Genomic DNA, 18,351 nt, shown 5'->3' with positions numbered 1-18,351 from the left:
AGTAGTAAGGCTTGAAGTGAAAAAAAAAATTCTGTAATTTTAGGATTGGATTTTCCGTTAAAGCATTACGAGGACTACTCTGGTGGGGAGCAGGGCAAGAATAGGAGGAAGGGGGGAGGTGGCAGAAAAAGAATAATGTCCAAAAACTAATATTAAGAAATAAATCTTAAGACAAATTGAAGTAACAATTTTAATGTTTCTTATTAACTGTCACATGCAATATAAAAATTATAAAGACTTAATACCTGGCATCAAGAAGGAGTGAGAGAGCAGCAAGTAAACCACACCAGCAGGCATTCACCATTTCTTCCCAAACAGCTCTACTGACTTAAATGACAAAAACACACAATACTTCATAATAACACAGTATTTGACAAAATGCTATTCTAAAACCTCCCTAGTCATATGATGATACATTATATATTCCATCAACAACTCAATTATAATACTAAAATCTATAATATTTATATATTTGAACCAATGAAAACTTAAAAACCACACCAGAGTTTCAGAATTCAAAAAGTTAACTTACTGGTGTGTGTGTGTGTGTGTGTGTGTGTGTGTGTGTGTGTGTGTGTGTGTAATGTCAGCTCCTTTTCCCTTCCCCTTCACTGGGCCAATCTTTCAGCCTCTGTGATCAGCTAAGAGTGATCAGCTGGTTCAGCCAGGAGACTGGTGATACACACACGCACACACACACACACACACACACATTGGGAATCAAGTAAATAAAGCGAATCCACTGAATAAACTGGGACCAAGTTTTCACTGTTGGAGAAGGTAATTACAAACATGGAAAGTTGAAAATAAACCTTGTGGTATTAAACCAGAACTGGAGAAACCTCATTTACACACACATTTTTAGACAGGCATTTTTAAAATGTAGAGAGATGTATGCTTGTGTGTGCATGTGTATGCGTGCATTTCTTTTTCAAGTAGTAAAAAGCACACTAGTGCCCATGTGTTAGTTTCCAAATACTATTCTAAACTAAAAGAAGCTAGGGCTCCTTAGATAAATAACTGAATCCTGGGCTTGGCAAGAAAAATCAAAGATGAGTTTAGAACATTTTGTTGTGTCAGATAGTAAGGTAGAGGTCAGAAAATGACAAAAGGACATAGTGACCAGTTTGAAAGGGGTCCCACTGGCAATGTCAGGAACTATCTGAGTGTTAAACCAAATAATGATAATCACAGATTGCAACCCTTCAATAAAATAAAATTCCATTCTGCCATTCTGGGGGGGAAAAAAAAATCAAAGCAACTGATAATCATCATCACTATAAAAGTAGTAGTAAGGCTTGAAGTGAAAAAAACATTCTGTAATTTTAGGACTGTATTTGCCATTAAAACATCAGGGCAAGAATAGCAGGAAGGGGGGAGGTGGCAGAAAAAGAATAATGTCCAATATATAAAAAATAATATAGATGAATAAATCTTAAAAAAATAAATGGGAGAGAAGGAAAAGCTCTCTTTAATATTTTAGATTAGTCTCAAAATATTTCTCCACAAAAAGCTCGTAATTATTCTTACACTGAAGAAACCAGCCAGACATATTAACCAAATGGTAACATTACCAATAATGAGACATGCTGACACTGTATGCTCCTGACATGTTGATACACTAAGTATAATGCAGCAACATTTCTATGGTAAAAATGAATAAATTGAATCTAATTATGAGGAAACAAAAGACAAACCCAAACTGACTGAGCTACCTTTCAAAAGGGTCAAGGTCATATAAAACAAGAAAAAACTAAGGACATGTTCTAGATTAAAGGACAGTATAGCAACATGAAACTAAATTCAACAGGTAATCCCAGAACATAAGAAGACCTCATTGGGGGGCGCCTGGGGGGCTCAACTGATTAAGCCTCCGACTCTTGGTTTTGGCTCGGGTCATAATCTCATGGTTCATGAGTTCAAGTCCCGCATGAGGCTCTACGCTGACAGTGCAGAGCCTGCTTGGGATTATCTCTTTCTCTCCCTCTATCTGCCTCACTCTGGCTCACACTGTCTGTCTCTCTCTCTAAAAAAGAAAACAAAAACAAAAACAAAAATGAAAAGGAAAAGGAATAGAAAAAAAGACATCACTGGGGCAACTGGCAAAATTTGAATGAGGTCTCAAATTAGATAATACTGGGCTAATGCTAAATTTATGATGGGACTGTACTGTAGTTATATAGGAAACTGTCCTTATTTTTTAGAAAACACTGAAGTATTAAGGGGAAATTGGGCATTATGTCTGCAACTTATTCTCTAATAGTTAAAAAGGTAAAAAGTATAGTGACATATATAAATACAATTACACAAATATGGTACTGTTAACAATTGGGAAATCAGGGTGAAGGATATATGGGAACTCTAGTATCTGTGCAACTTTTCTGTAAATTTCAAATTATTTCAAAATAAAAGTTAAAAATACATCACATATACCTATTTCCTTATCCATTTGGTCTGACGTTGACTGTGATTCTTGCCGTTCTGATGACTGTGTTGGTGAAGAAGCTGCTTCAGTGGTAGTCCGACATTCTGTTTCAACCTCTCCTAACTCTCCTTCAATCATACTAGTGATTCCACGTACAAGGTCTAGCAAACAGTGGAATGCCACAGACATAGCATAACCTTCTGGTATAGTTGGGGGCTCAACTTTGTCCAACATCTCCAGGCTGAAATTATGAGAAAATCAGAACACTAATTAAAAGCCACAATAATGAAAATACATGAAAGGACTTCCATAATTTGTAGTCTACAGAAATTAAGAGCAACAAACTGCAAAAGTGAATGGACATTACTGAGTTTGTGTTGTTCGGAGGAGGGCTCCCTTCTCAGTATTCTAAGAAACTGATTAGAAAAATTAAGGTCTGACCACTTCCATAACTAATTAGTTTAATAACTTACTTTTTTGCCTCTCCCCACAAGATGTGCCAATATTTTCATTAAATGTTGGCACTAGAAAAATAAAGACACGCAAAGTAGTGTAAGACTAAATGGATTATAAAACCACTCAAATCTGACTAAGGTGCTTTCAAAATAAGGTGCTATCAAATCAATCCTTTAAATGGGAAGATACTTTCACACTGAGAAAGTATTACTGTGAGATATCCAGCTTAGCTATCATCTCAGATACAATATGTCAACAGAGTAAGAATAATACTCAGAGCTTCAGTATGTCAAAGTCACATTTTAGAGCAGTTTCTACCCCATAGTTAAAACAAAGCTTTCAAAAGGGAAGATAAATCTTTTGTCTTAAATCATGGCAAATAAAGAGTTATGGTTTTAAGTTCCTTAAAACTGAAATCTGTCAAGATAAATCAATGGAAAAAGAACTGGTGGTACTGGAACAACTGGATATTCATATGTAAATGAATGATGGTGGATCTACCTTGCACCATATACAAAAATTAACTCAAAATGTATGAACGACCTAAATGTAAGGGCTAAAACTAAAAACTCTTAGTTGAAAACCTGGGAAAAAATCTCCACAACCTCACATTAAGTACTGATTTGTTAGATATGATGCCAAAAGCACAAGCAACAGAAGAAAAAATAAATTGAATTCATCAAAATTAAAAAATATTGTCCTTCAAAGGATACTGTTAAGAAAATGAAAGGCAATCCACAGAATAGCAAATCATATATCTAATAGGGGACTAAAGAATATATAACACTTATAGCTAAATAATAATAAAAAATAAATAAAAAGGAGCAAAGGATCTGAAAAGACATTTCTCCCAAGATGATATATAAATGGCCAATAAACACATGAATAAGAAACTCAAAGTCATCAGTTTTTAGAGAAATGCAAGTTGAAATATGGTAAGATAACATTTAATATCCAGTAGGATGGATATGATCAAAAGACTATGACAATAATCAAAAGATAGTAATAAGCATTGCTCAGGATGTAGAGAAATCTGAACATTCATATACTGTTGGTGAGAATGTAAAATGGTACAGTCTCTTGGGAAAATAGTTTAGCAGTTCTTCAAAAGTTAAACATCCACAACTACATGACCCAGCAATTCTACTCCTAGGTATATATCCAAGAAAAATGAAAACATATGTCTAAGCAAAAAAGTTACACACAAATGCTTACAGCAGCATTATCTCTAAAAGCCAAAAAGTGGAAACAACCCAAATGCCCATCAAATGATGGATAAACAAAATGCAGTACATCCATAAATCAGAATTATTTACCCATAAAAAGAAGTGAAACAGTGATATATCCTACAACATGGATGAACCTTCAAAACATGCTAAGTGAAAGCCTGAACAAAAGAATATTTATTGTACGATTACTTTTAATATGAAATATCCAGAATAGGCAAATCAGTAGAGATGCAAGGTAGATTCATGGTTGCTAGGGGGTGGGGAAAGGGAGACTAAGGAATGACTGATAATGGGTAAGGGTTTCTTTCTGGGGTGATGAAAAAGTTCTGGAATTAAATGGTAGTTACTGTTGTATATAGCTTTTGAATACAATGAAACCATAAATTATACACTAAGACTAAATTTTATGGTTTGTGAATTACATCTATACATACAATTGAAATCACTAAAGATTACAATAAAAAAAGTTAATAAAAGGGGTGCCTGGGTGGCTCAGTCAGTTAAGCATCTGACTCCTGATTTTGGCTCAGGTCATGATCTCATGGTTTGATGAGTTCAAGCCCCACATCGGGCTCTGCGCTGACTTTACAGAGCCTGCTTGGGATTTTCATATTCTCTCCCTCTCTCTGTCCCTCTCTCTCCCTCCCTCCCCTCTCCCCGCCCCTCCCTGGCTTGTGCTCTCTCTGTTTCTCTCAAAATAAATAAATAAATTTGAAAAAATTATTTAAAAAAATTAAAGTTAATAAAAGAGATTTCCTACTTCAAATCCTAAAAGTCCCTGAATCATAATCAAGACTGGAGGTAGGTAATTTATAAATATATGCAAAACTCAAAGTAAACAGCTATCATTTGTTGTGCAATTACTCTTGGCCCGGGACTTTAAGGTATTTTTTTGGTGCATTTTGTCTTGTTTAAACTCCACACAAAACCCCTAAAAGACACAGATGATGAAACCAAGGACTATGGTGACACCGCTACCAATCAGCAGTTCTTAACCCAAGTCTGATTCTAAAGTCTATCAATTTAGCCCCTAGCATGTCCTGGCTCTGAGTATTTTAAAATTTAGGTATTCAATAAAAATATAAATACATTCTTGATCAAGAGATCTAAGCTCAAACAGCAAGGGTAAATTTTCTGGATTCAACTGTATAAAGCCACACATTAAGCCTATCAGCACTAATTGTTTTTTTCAGACAAATCTCTACTTTCAAAGAACAAATGATCTACTGTGAAAATGCATCTAAAACAGATAATATAATCTTAAATATCCAAAACTCCAATCCCCAAATTCTATGGTAAAGACTTTAAGTTCCAGAAGAGTTAGGAGAAAAAAGGTGATTTATGTTTATTTATACCACAGCCTATAACATGGCCTACACTTTCTTACCTCAATATTTCAGGGCTATTTTATTAGAATCACTACATAAATTCCAGTTTTAGATAAAATGTAACTCATTTATTTAAATATTTTTAAATTTAGGTAAACTTGCAAAACTGTCACAAGCCCAACTTTGAAAGAAACCACAGTGTAATTAATCTGAAAGAATATGTCAACAATACTTAGGTAAAAACTACTTCTGAGGGCACCTGGGTGGCTCAGTCAGTTAAGTGTCCGACTTCAGCTCAGGTCACAATCTCATGTCTCGTGAGTTCGAGCCCTGCATCAGGCTCTGTGCTGATAGCTCAGAGCCTGGAGCCTGCTTCAGATTCTGTGTCCCCCTCTCTCTCTGCCCCTCCCCTGCTCATGCTCTGTCTCTCTCTCTCTCTCTCAAAAATAAATAAACATTAAAAAAGTTTAAAAAAACAAAAAAACTACTTCTGTCTGTACATCACTTAAGTTTTCAAACGATTACATACTTAAAAAAGTCAATACATGAACAGAATACACAATCAAGATTTCCATTTTTACCTTCAAAGAAAATAGTAAAAATAACTTTATACTCGAAATCACAGTATTTAGTAGCAGAACTAGTTAAAATCAACTCTCTTAATTGACAAGGACTAAATTATCAACAAACAATTGGCCCTGGGCTCCTTGGTGGTTCAGCTGGTGGAGCATCTGAGGTCAGGTCATGATCTCATGGTTCATGGGTTTGAGCCCTGCGTCAGCCTCCACTCTGACAGTGCAGAGCCTGCTTGGGATTTTTTCTCTCTCTCTCTCAATAAATAAACTTAAAAAAACTATTTGCTGTTCTTTTAAAACAAAAAGAATAAATTAAACAATTGGTTTCAGGGGCCCCTGGGTGGCTTGGTTGGATAAGCGGCCAACTCTTGGTTTCAGCTCAGATCATGATCTCACGGCTTTGTGGGCTCAAGCCTGGCATCAGGCTCTGCGCTGGCACCATAGAGCCTGCTTGGGATTCTCTCTCTCCCCTTTTTCTCTGCCTCTCCCCTACTTATGCTGTCTCTGAAAGAAAGAAAGAAAGAAAGAAAGAAAGAAAGAAAGAAAGAAAGAAAGAGAAAGGGAGGGAGGGAGGGAGGGAGGGAGGGGGGAGGAAGGAAGGAAGGAAGGAAGGAAGGAAGGAAGGAAGGAAGGAAGGAAAGAAAGAAAGAAAGAAAGAAAGAAAGAAAGAAAGAAAGAAAGAAAAATTAGACCATTGGTTTCTGACTTCCATTTTATTAATAAAAAAGCAATTATTACAACTTTGCCAAGTAATTACTCTTTTGTCATTTGTTTTGATTTTTCTTCCTCAAGCACTCACTCTCTCCCTTTAGTTATGTATCTGTTCAATCTTCTATCCTCAGAGATCATTTCTGTCCCCATCTTCACCTTGGTCACTCTCTATCCCCTTAACTTGTCTTTTCTTCAAAGAATTAAACACTAGCAAGGTGATATTACATGTTTATTTGAGCCTTTATTGACTATCTCACTCACTAATACATAAGTTCCATACGGGCAGCAATTTATGGAACCCAACAGCAGTTCCATGTTGGGGTTTTTTCAACTTATAAAATGAGGTGGGAAAGTGAATGAATCAGATTACTGTCTTCTTCAGTGCTAGAAATATGATTCTTTTAAATTTGATTCTCTAGTATACTTGCACCACTAGCCTTTATAGCAAGCAAAAGCTTATATGAGACTAGGTAACATTATCTTTTAAATGACTAAGAATAACAATGAATTTTAGTTAAATATTTCAGTCCTCTATGACTCCATGCTTTTATACTTTTAGCCAAAATAAAGCTGTACAGCAAAATATCATGATCATACAATATAGACTGACACACCATATAAATTTATCATTTAAACTAGTCAGAGAAAAGGAGGTTGGGCAAATGAGTAAAGGGGTGTGGGAGACACAGACTTCCAGTTCTTCTAGTCACAGAATGAATAAGTTACAAGAATAAAAGGCACAGCATAAAGGATAGAGTCAATGATATTGTCACAGTGATGTAAGGAGTCAGATGGCAGCTACACTTGTGATGAACACAACATAATGCATAAACTTGTCAAATCACTGTATTATATTGTACACCGGAAACTAATGTAACATGTGTACTATACTCACATTTTTTAAAAATGTTTATTTATTCTTGAGAGAGAGAGAGAAAGAGACAGTGTGAGCAGGGGAGGGAGAGAGAGAGAGGGAGACAAAAGCTGAAGCAAGCTCCAGGCTCCGAGCTGTCAACACACAGCCTGACACAGGGTTTGAACTCACAAACCATGAGATCATGAACTGAGCTAAAGTTGGACGTTTAACTGGCTGAGCCACCCAGGTGCCCCTATGCTCAAATTTTAATGAATGAATAAATAAATAACCAAACAAACCAACAAACTAGTCAGAGACTCTGCTTCAAATCTTAAGTTTTGATTTACTGTCATCGGAATAGTATTTTAATTATACATACTAAGCATTCAAAATGTATGAAATAACTGCTTCACAACAGCTGCAGCATTAAACCTATGTGGTATTAACTGCTTTATCTCTGGAGCACTGTAGTTCACTTCAACCTAAGAAAAATCAACAATACACTGCCGACTATATATTTGTTAAACTAAAATAACTAATGATAATACAAATAACATATATGGTATCCATTAAACACTTCAAATTAATTAAACTAAAAGTACTGTATGTTAAACCCTAACAATGGAATTAACTAAACAGTTAAAATAACTTTTATTACCTACAGAATCCTGAAAGGTAAATATATCACTACTCCCATTTTATAGGTGAAGAAACTGAGATTTTTAAAATTAAAGAATTTGCTGCTGGTAAAGTCAGTATTAGAAGACCTAAGTCCAAAGGGTCTGAAATCAAGTCACATACTTAAATCAAAAAGCCATATAAAACAGCTGACTAGGTCCTCAGGTAGAAAAACCACATTTTGTTTCATAATGCTATTAACAGGTCTACAAATAGACAAAAGAAAACAAACAAAATCCAATCCTTAGTAAAAATCTCAAAATATGGCCAAAAAAATTAGTTCTAAACTGTATTAGAATTAGTAGGCTTAAATTCAAAATATAATGCAGAGAGAAACATTTTATGATAAAATATCCCCAACAACATCAATCATAAAATAAGGCTACTACTACTTACTAGGTGGCTTTTGCACTGCCTTGTACTGTTATAGTCAGAATAGGTATCCAAGTTCCTCTATATTCAAATGCTGGTAGCAAAGTAACACCTCCACCAATTCCCAACATTCCTGAGTTAGCTGGTGTTGAAACAGGGCCCCCTGAGTTATTATTTCCTATTAGATAAGGAGAAGAAAACAAAGATACCAATTTACTACTTAATTACAAATCAATGATATTAAAATATCTGTTCAATTAAAAAAAAAATTTGTTCTAGGGGCACCTGGGTGGCTCAGTTAATTGAGCATCCAACTCTTGATTTTGGTTCAGTCATGATCCCAGGGTCATGGGATCAAACCTGGAATCAGGCTCCATGCTGAGTCTGGAGCCTACTTAAGATTCAGTCTCTCTCTCTCTCTCTCTCTCTCTGCCACTCTCCCCAACTCCTGTTCTAAAAAAAATTTTTTTTAAATTTCTTCTACAGGAATGGATACTGCACAAATAAATGAAGTTTATCATTCCTGTTATGGCTATTAGAGAGTCTCTCTGTCTTCCCAGAACACCATTTCCTTTTTTATTTTTTAGAGAGAGAGAGCACGAGCAGGGAAGAGGGGCAGAGGGAGAAAGAGAGAGAATCTTAAGCCGGCTCCACACCCAGCACGGAGCTCAACACAGGCTCTCATGACCTGAGCTGAAATCAAGAGTCAGACACTTAACTGCCTGAGCAACCAGATAGATACCCCACCATTTCCCTTTTTATAAAAAAAAAAAAAAAAAAGTACTAATTAGTAAAACTATTGACAAACTTTACAATATACTTTCTGTTAGACCACTTTTCACCATAGGTGAAAATAATGAATTAAAAAAACCATTAATCAGAGAGTAAAAAGTAGGAGATAAAGGCGGCAAAGAGAAACTAGAAGTTCTACACTGATTTCCAAACAAGCTTAAATCAAGTTCACCCGTTTCGTTAAAAGAAAGACTAACAGACCTCCTAAGATGGTGAACCAGACTCTTTCTTTCTTTCTTTCTTTCTTTCTTTCTTATTTTTTAACGTTTTATTTATTTATTTATTTATTTATTTATTTATTTATTAAAAAAAATTTTTTTTAACGTTTATTTATTTTCGAGACAGAGAGAGACAGAGCATGAACAGGGGAGGGTCAGAGAGAGAGGGAGACACAGAATCCGAAACAGACTCCAGGCTCTGAGCTGTCAGCACAGAGCCCGACACGGGGCTCGAACTCACGGACCGCAAGATCATGACCTGAGCCGAAGTCAGTCACTCAACTGACTGAGCCACCCAGGTGCCCCTCGTTTTATTTATTTTTGAGACAGGGAGAGACAGAGCATGAACAGGGGAGGGTCAGAGAGAGGGAGACACAGAATCTGAAACAGGCTCCAGGCTGAGCTGTCAACACAGAGCCTGACGCGGGGCTCGAACTCAGGGACTGCGAGATCATGACCTGAGCCGAAGTCGGCCACTTAACCGACTGAGCCACCCAGGCGTGCCCAGACTCTTTTTAAAGAGAGGCACAAAATGAAGACTCTTTTAAAATGAAGATAAACATCTAAAGTCTTATTCTTATGTGATTAGAGAAACTGAAAGTATACCAGAGAAAGAAACATATTCTGGAAAGAAATAAACACAGGGCTCCTGAATGGCTCAGCCAGTTAAGCGTCCAACTCTTGATTTCGGCTTAAGTAATGATCTCACGGTTTGTGGAATCAAACCCCAAGTTGGGCTCTGGGTTGACAGCATGGAGTGTGCCTGGGATTCTCTCTCTCCCTCTCTGCCCCTCCCCTGTTGATACACATGCTCGTTCTCTCTCTCTCTCTCTCTCTCTCTCTCTCTCATAATAAATAAATAAACATTAAACAAAAAGAAAGAAATATGGGTGCGTGGGTGGCTCAGTTGGTTAAGCATCGACTCTTGGTTTTGGCTCCGGGTATGATCTCTGGTTCATGACTTTAAGCCCCATGCTGGGTTCTGTGCTGATGAGGCACAGCCTGATTCTGACTCTCTCTATCCCCCACCCCCCAAAATAAATGAATAAGCTTAAAAAAAAAAAAAAGACAGAAAGAAACACAATTGCCTCAATAAGACTGAATATTCCTTTTTTTTAAAAACTTTTTTTAATGTTTATTTTATTTTTGAGAGAGACAGAGCATGAGTGGGAGAGGGTTAGAGAGAGACACAGAATCCCAAGCAGGTTCCAGGCTCTCAACTGTCAGCACACAGCCCAATGCAGGGCTCAAACCCACAAACCATGAGATCATGACCTGAGCCAAAGTTGGGCACTTAACCAACTGAGCCACCCAGGTGCCCCGAGATTGAATATTCTTTAAGTGAAAGTCTTTACTATCAACACATTTAGGTAATTCAAATTTCTCTATTCACAAAATTTCTATGAAATACCCTCTCAGAATAGTGCATATTGTAAATCGTGGCAGAATATAAAAAACAAAATATGAATTAGCCTTTACCAGCTTGGTTTGTTGTAGCAGGATTTCCAGTAGGAGGGACAAGAAACAATGACTGGATAAAAGATCCCAGAGCATTTACAATATCACGAAAAACCTTGGTAGAATGCTGTTTCATATCATAGGACTGACAAAATGACCTGTAAAATAATTTTTAAATAAAATAAAATGTTTAATAAAATGTTTCTAGGGAAAATATTTGAATATATTAACATTTTTTAATAGCAAGTAATTTTGATTTGTCAGTCTGAATGCTATACTTAAAACTTCATCACACCTGAGTTATTCTACTAAGTTAGTACAAAGGTTGAGACTGAGGTCAATATTCCAAAAAAATTTTTCTTGGCTGTATTAACCAGTAATTTGGATGGATGGCAATTACTACCCATGTTTTTTGCCCACTTCTCAGTTGTTTTCCACACTCATACCCCTACCCCTCTATATACATACAATACACAATTTTCTTTGTTTAGAAATCACTAACGTTTGGGAATACTTAAAAGTCTTCCTACTAGCACAAACATTAACCTATTTAACTAAATACTGCTGAGGTTCTACCTTAATAGCTGAGGCTGCACACAGAGTCTGTGTATAGATTCTACTGCAACAGCTCGTAGCCACTGTGGTTTATCTGCATCCAGAAATTTCACCAGAAGTGACAGAAATATCTCACATTCAGTTACCTAAAAAGTATAAGATTTTTTAATAATATTTCTTTAAATCTAAGATAAGAATTTATAAAATACACTCTTGTTCTTAGTTTATGGAAAAATCAATAAAATCTTCTAACTTTAAATAAATTACAATTCTTAATGGGGAGTAGAGAAAAGGAAGGGAAGAGCAGTTATATAAGGGAAAAGCTAACAGTAAAAATAATCAGTCTCTCTCTAAATACATCTCTGAAAACACACACTAGTCATCTGCTCACATGGTCAATCTTTTATCCTCATTCTTTAGAAAGCACTATGCACCATCACACCATCCTCACTGCTGCCAGGTAGCACACATATCATGTAAACTGCTGGTAGGATGTATATTCTACTCTTTAATAATACCACAAGTTTTTCCATACGTTCTTGTGCTGCTTAAACAAAGAGGCAATAAACGTAAGCATGTTTAGTGTATATTTTCTAGGGAAAAACAAAAAGGAATCCATAGCAGTTAGCAAGTATAAGATATAAAGTACTTAGAATGAGGCCTGGTACATAGTTTCCCTTTCTTTATAAATATCCGTTATCATTACTGTTAATATAAATCATCTCTTCTGCAAGCTCTTTGTAAATAAAAATGTTTAGAGCACATTCTCAACATTACACACTAAATGTGTGGTAGATGAATAAATGAACAAAAAAAAGTAACCAGTTTTTTCAAAAGTTAATAGATTACTTCTTAATGTTACACATTAACTGAGGGCACAGCAGGATCCTTGTGAGGTAAGAACCTGACATTGTGGTTAGTAGGCCAAACTGAAATCTCCCTTTATACCAAGTGCAGCACATTATTGGATGAGTTAGCTGGGGGTACCCTGAAATGAGTAAGCATCATGTGGGGCAAGAAATTTCAGAAATATAGCAGTCATCAGGATGTTAGCCCAAAGTCTTAGCAGCTGGTATCTTCTAATGTCTTACAGTACTGTTAACTAGATGCTTAAAACTAGGACATAATCATGAAGATAAAGCAGGAGGGATAATTAAAAACTTGATTCTTGGATTGCTATGATTGGGGAAGTCCTAAAACAGAGGCTTATCACTGTCCTAAACATGATACTGTTAAAAAGCATTAGATCGGAAATCAGATGGGCTCAGCTTTATCCAACAGAGTGGATGACAAGTTACATAACCTTATAAATAAAGGATAAGAGCATCTCATCTTCCGGAGAAGTCAAATGAGAAAATTGTAAAAATAAAAATGTCTCGTAAATATGATAAAGTGCCATGCAAATACGGAGCACATTTTTTCCTAAACAAATGATTCCTTTTAGTAAAGAACTGATAAAGAATCATGCTGGTGACTCACTATGCAAGTTGTTATCTACAACAGAGTTTTAACTTTAGTGGGTCCTCCAAACGCGCACTACCTCTTTTAGAATAAAAGTGAAATATAAATGCGGTAGTACAATTGAAGGCTCATAAGCCAGGTTTTGAGGCCAGAAAACAAAGGCTCTCAAAAACATTATATCACAGCCAAAAGAAATATTATTATAAAACTTGCCTTGAAGAGTATATCAGTTCCTCTCCTGTAAGAGAAGGACTACAGCACATTCTGTCAGCTGAAAAATCATGTATGAGTACTATGTACATAACAATACCTAGAGACCTGTATTATTTTAGTACTTATTTCATAAAAATTCCTATCTGAATATATCGTAACATACAAAAATTCAAAGGCTTTAATGAATATATTGTAACATACAAAACATACAAAAATTCAAAGGCTTTAATTTGTAATCTTAAAAAAAAAAAAAGCAAATCAAACAACAACTTATACTACAGCCACTACAACCTTGTAATTTGGGTAAATGAGAGCCTCTCTCCTGAGGTCTGGAACTTTGGTCTCCTTTCCTTCCTCCTTGCCAAGTGTGAAAGTCTGATCAGAGAACTAGTGTTGAGGTCACTGCATTGTTCTCAAGGACATCAATGGAGAGCACCTGCTGTGAATTTATTAAGCCTTTTTCCCAAGAAGCTGCACTCACAGGGAAACGTGTATTAAGAATGGCATCTATGGGGGGCGCCTGGGTGGCTCAGTCAGTTGAGCATCCAACTTCAGCTCAGGTCATGATCTTACGGTTCTTGGGTTCGAGCCTCACGTCGGGCTCTGTGCTGATAGCTCAGAGCCTGAAGCCTGCTTCGGATTCTGTGACTCCCTCTCTCTCTCCCCTCCCTTGCCCATACTTTGCCTCTCCAAGACAAACATTAAAAATTTTTCTAAAAAGAATATTTAAAAGAATGGTTTCTATGGCCTAAGTCTAATTAGCCTAATATGACATGAAGATACCTCATAAACTCCATTATACTAGCATGAAGAGTGATGAATGTTTCTGAATTCCTACAGTCCTTTGGTACTGGATAGTAGTCAAGAGACAACTGATGCTTAAGATTAATCATTCATTCTGGTAGAAATTTTAATCACAGTAGCACATGGATTTCTGATAAGGAACTATGTACATAATAAAGTAACTGTTGACTTAGGACACAACAAAGACAATCTGATAGACTATAAATGCAGGAGTCTATTTCTCAAAGGCTGATAAGAGTAAACAACCTTTTGGCTAATGAATTTGTAGTGCTAAGATCCTTTGTTGGAGACGTGTATGTGAAGCAGTAGAAAATTAGGTTGGGTAAGTCAAAATAGCCCCATTAACTCCTTTTTAAAAGCAGTGAGTCAAAGGTAGAAAAGAGATATGCTACCAATTTATAAGCTAAGTTTCACAAATCCCTTAAACTATCTTCCTAAAAAAGCTTTCTGGACACAAAGCATGAATGATTCAGAGGACAGAGAAGCATCTAGCTCAGATGATAGAAAAGAGAAAGAATATAGTATACCTGCTATATTATATCTCTTCCTGAATGTCCAGGGCATTCCAATTTCCTCCAGTCACTCTATCACTCTAGATATATTAACAGAACTAACCTTTGAATGTTAGGTATTTCCACCCCTGAGCTACTTGATACAACAAAATAAGCTGGTGAATACTGAAGGAGAACAGATTCCCTAGTTAAGTGATTCCCCAAAGTGGGGTCAAAATGAGGTCACAATTATTTTTATAGTAATACTAAGATATTACTTGCCATTTTTAGTGTATTGACATTTGCACTGATGATACGAAAGCAATGGTGGGTATAACAGCTGGCGCTTTAGCACGAATCAAGGCAGTAGCACCAAACTGCACTAATATCATTGTATTTTTCATTCCCACACACAATTTTGTTTTAAAAAGGTCTGTTTCACTAAACAACCACAATGAAAATAAGTAAATAAAAATAAGCATAAATAAAAAATAAAATACAAATTATTAATTTTATTAAATTTGACCTGTGTCTGTCTTTTTAATTTTCTGCGTGACAAAATGAGAATATATATGAAGCAGTTTTTCTATGTATCAAAGTACAACGGTTGTCTGGGGAAAAACATAATTAAGAACTGATCTAGTCACTTTTTTCCCCCTAAGGAACACAATTTTAACTGAAAAAGCAAATGGTAAATTACGACTTTTTAGACTTGTGTACATTGCAGACACTTAATAAAAAAATGAACAAAGTAAGCTTGTAGCTGTAAGGGAAACAAATAACAGTATTTGTTGCCAACAAGAAGATTTAAGCTTTCAAGCAAAAGTAAGTATTTTAGAAAATTTATATCTACCACTGTGACCTTGACAACTTCTTAATAACAGATTTATCTGATAAATGGTTGGTGATTAACAAAAGTGATTTCTGGTAATGTATAAAATGTTGACATTTGGATTATCTGCATAATTAAAATACATGATATTACAAAATCATGTATGGATAAAAGATACAATCAGAGCACAAGATGAATCAATGAATTTTAATGTAACCGAGTATGAAAATGTCATTACTATGGTTTCAATACTACACCTTTAAGAAACTGTCACTTGGTCCAGTCTGGTGTAGTAGCAAAGAGGAATATCCACTATTAAGATAGACTTAATATCCATGAAGACAATTCTGCCTTTTCCAACTACATGTCTTTGACAAGACAGATTTTCTTCATATGCTTCAACCAAAACAACACGTCACAATAGAATGAAAAAAGATAAGAAAATCCAGTTATCTTCTATTAAGCTAGACATTAAGGAGATTTGCAAAAAATATCTTTGTTTTCCTCTTGGAAAAATAATGAGTTTTATGTTAACATGAGTGGGTTCAGTATGATCTGACTTAATTTTTAGTACAATAAATGATAGAAAAAATCCACATAAACAAAAGGTCAATATTTTCCTACAAGCATAAAGAGATCCAAAGACTAAAAAGTGTAATAATTACTACTCCAGTATGTCTCCTAGATGTATAATTTCCATGTTTAAATAAAGAAAACACAAAGAAATGAGAGAGAAGCATTGCACATAAATTACATATCTTACTCCACAAGTATCATACCTTTAACTTTTGCCCTTGGAGAAGCTGTAGAATGTCTGAACTTGCTCATAATGAAAAGTGCCAATATTACAAAATCTAACAGTGTGGAATTAATATTTTAAATCATCTGAAGATGAATTTGCCTTTACAAACACAGTAAGGTAAGTTTTACCAGTTCGTCATTACCCCCAAGGAGTGAAGTACACGGAAGTAGGCCTTTCTCTACCACCTTTAGGTAGTAATATTCAATCTTTCCAGTAGCTGGTGACACTGTTACTTATCTTCCCCTTTTATCCCCCACCCAAGTCAAGGAGATTAAGGTCAAAATATGGAGAATGGTATGGTAACAGTATGAAAAATGTGACACTAAACAGCCTTGGAGAGAAAAGAAATAAGAACTAAGAAAACAGAGAAGTAGTAAAAAGCACTGGGATTAAAAGCGAGGATTTTGGGGTCTAAAAGAATGAGTTAACATCCCAACTTTGTGCTTATAAAGTATAATCTCAGGCATTTTACATAAATATCCTGAGCCTTATTTTTTCAGCTGTAGTAAAGTCTAAGTGAATATATGTAAAGCACTTTGTATAGTGTCTGAAATATATGCACTCAAAAACAGCAATTTCATCCCAAACCAAAATTACTGAGGAATGAGGTATCTGTATCTCTTAAGAAGTCACTGGATGAACTGCTATATACTAAAAGTGGTGGACAGAAACTAAGTTCTTAGTCTGCTGAGATACCATACCAAAATACCACAGACTGGGTGGCTTAAATAACAGAAATCTATTTATCACAGTTCTGGATGCGAGAAGTCTAAGATCAGGGTGCCAGCAAGGTGAGATTTGCATCAGACTGCTCTTCCTAACTCACAAGCAGCTGCTTTATCACTGTGTTCTCCCATGGCAGAAAGAGAGAGAAAGAGCAAGAAAGCTTTCTAGTGTCTCTTCTTATAAGGTCATTAACTCCATCATCATGGCCCTACAGCATGACCTCATCTAAACTTAATTATCTCCCAAAGATTCCATCTCCAAACACTATCACATTAGGGGTTAGGGCTTCATAACACTAGTTTTGAGCAGGTACAAGTAAGCACCAAGGTGACTTTTTTTTATAAGAATATAAAAGTTTTTTATAGCATTATGCATTATTATGAGAGTAGAAGATTTGGTGTTCTATGACTGATGAGTGGATATGAAAAGGAAAAGGAAGAATATCTCTGCTTCCTATACTTTTATCTTAATTTAATGTAGTTAAACCAGCATTTTAGAGAAGTCTTCCTAAGATAACTCTGATAATACTTAGGAAAATAAGTAGGTGAGTGATAGATATTTGGCCTTGTCATAGGTGAACTCTACCAGCTTTTGTTTACCTGAGAAAGTCTTAATTTCTCTTTCATTATTAAAGGAAAGTTTTGCTGGGTATAGTATTTGTGGCTGGCAGGTTTTTTTTTCTTTCAATACTTTGAATACATCATCCCACTCCCTTCTGGCCTGCAAGATTTCTGCTGAGAAATCTACTGAGTCTTATGAGCACTCCCTTGAACATGATGAGTTGCTTTTGTTTTGCTACTTTAAAGATTCTCTGATACTTTTAACAGCTTAATTATAACACGTCTTGGTATAGTTCTCTTTAGATAAATCCTAGTTGTAATTCTCTGAGCTTCATGAATTTGTATGTCCCTTTCCTTCTTCAAATTTGGGAAGGTTTGGGCCATTACTTCTTCAAACTGGCTCTCTGCCCCTTGCTTTCCTCATCTGTGACTCCAATAATGTATTGTGAAGTAATAAGAAATATATATATTGGTCCCTGCTCCTGGTTCCTGACACAGAGCTCCTACAATTCTCATAATTTCCTGAGTGATAGGAGCATCTGACACAGAGTTTTAAGTCTCCTGAAATTTCCCATGTGATTCTTTCATTCAAATGAGGCAACCCTCAATGGATTGCAGGATAGGGGCTGGATACCAGAAAAAATAATCATAATTAGAAGCTTGAGACTTTCAGCCTCACCTCTCATACTCTGGAGAGGGAAGAGTGGTAGAAATTGAGTTAATAATCAATCATGCTGACATGATGAAACCTCCATAAAAATCCTAAAAGTATGGAGTTTAGGAAGCTTCCAGGTTGGTGAATACATCTA

At 35.8% G+C, this 18,351-nt stretch overlaps 1 protein-coding gene across 4 annotated transcripts in view; it reads right to left on the bottom strand.

The window, feature by feature from the left end:
* The window catches only part of MON2 (MON2 homolog, regulator of endosome-to-Golgi trafficking), a 117,622-nt gene that overhangs the window by 59,304 nt on the left and 39,967 nt on the right, over positions 1-18,351 (bottom strand). For all 4 annotated transcript variants that reach the window (XM_015079515.3, XM_015079517.3, XM_053226447.1 and 1 more), the window contains 5 exons: positions 11,675-11,799; positions 11,120-11,256; positions 8,655-8,808; positions 2,434-2,666; positions 246-327 (listed from right to left, as the gene is read on the bottom strand). In XM_015079515.3, the coding sequence (XP_014935001.2) occupies positions 246-327; positions 2,434-2,666; positions 8,655-8,808; positions 11,120-11,256; positions 11,675-11,799 (731 nt within the window). The remainder of the gene's footprint in view (positions 1-245; positions 328-2,433; positions 2,667-8,654; positions 8,809-11,119; positions 11,257-11,674; positions 11,800-18,351) is intronic.

This window comes from Acinonyx jubatus, chromosome B4, assembly GCF_027475565.1.
Source record: "Acinonyx jubatus isolate Ajub_Pintada_27869175 chromosome B4, VMU_Ajub_asm_v1.0, whole genome shotgun sequence".
NCBI lineage: Eukaryota > Metazoa > Chordata > Mammalia > Carnivora > Felidae > Acinonyx > Acinonyx jubatus.
Note: the sequence above shows the minus strand (reverse complement) of the source record. Positions and strands in the feature narration are given on the sequence as shown.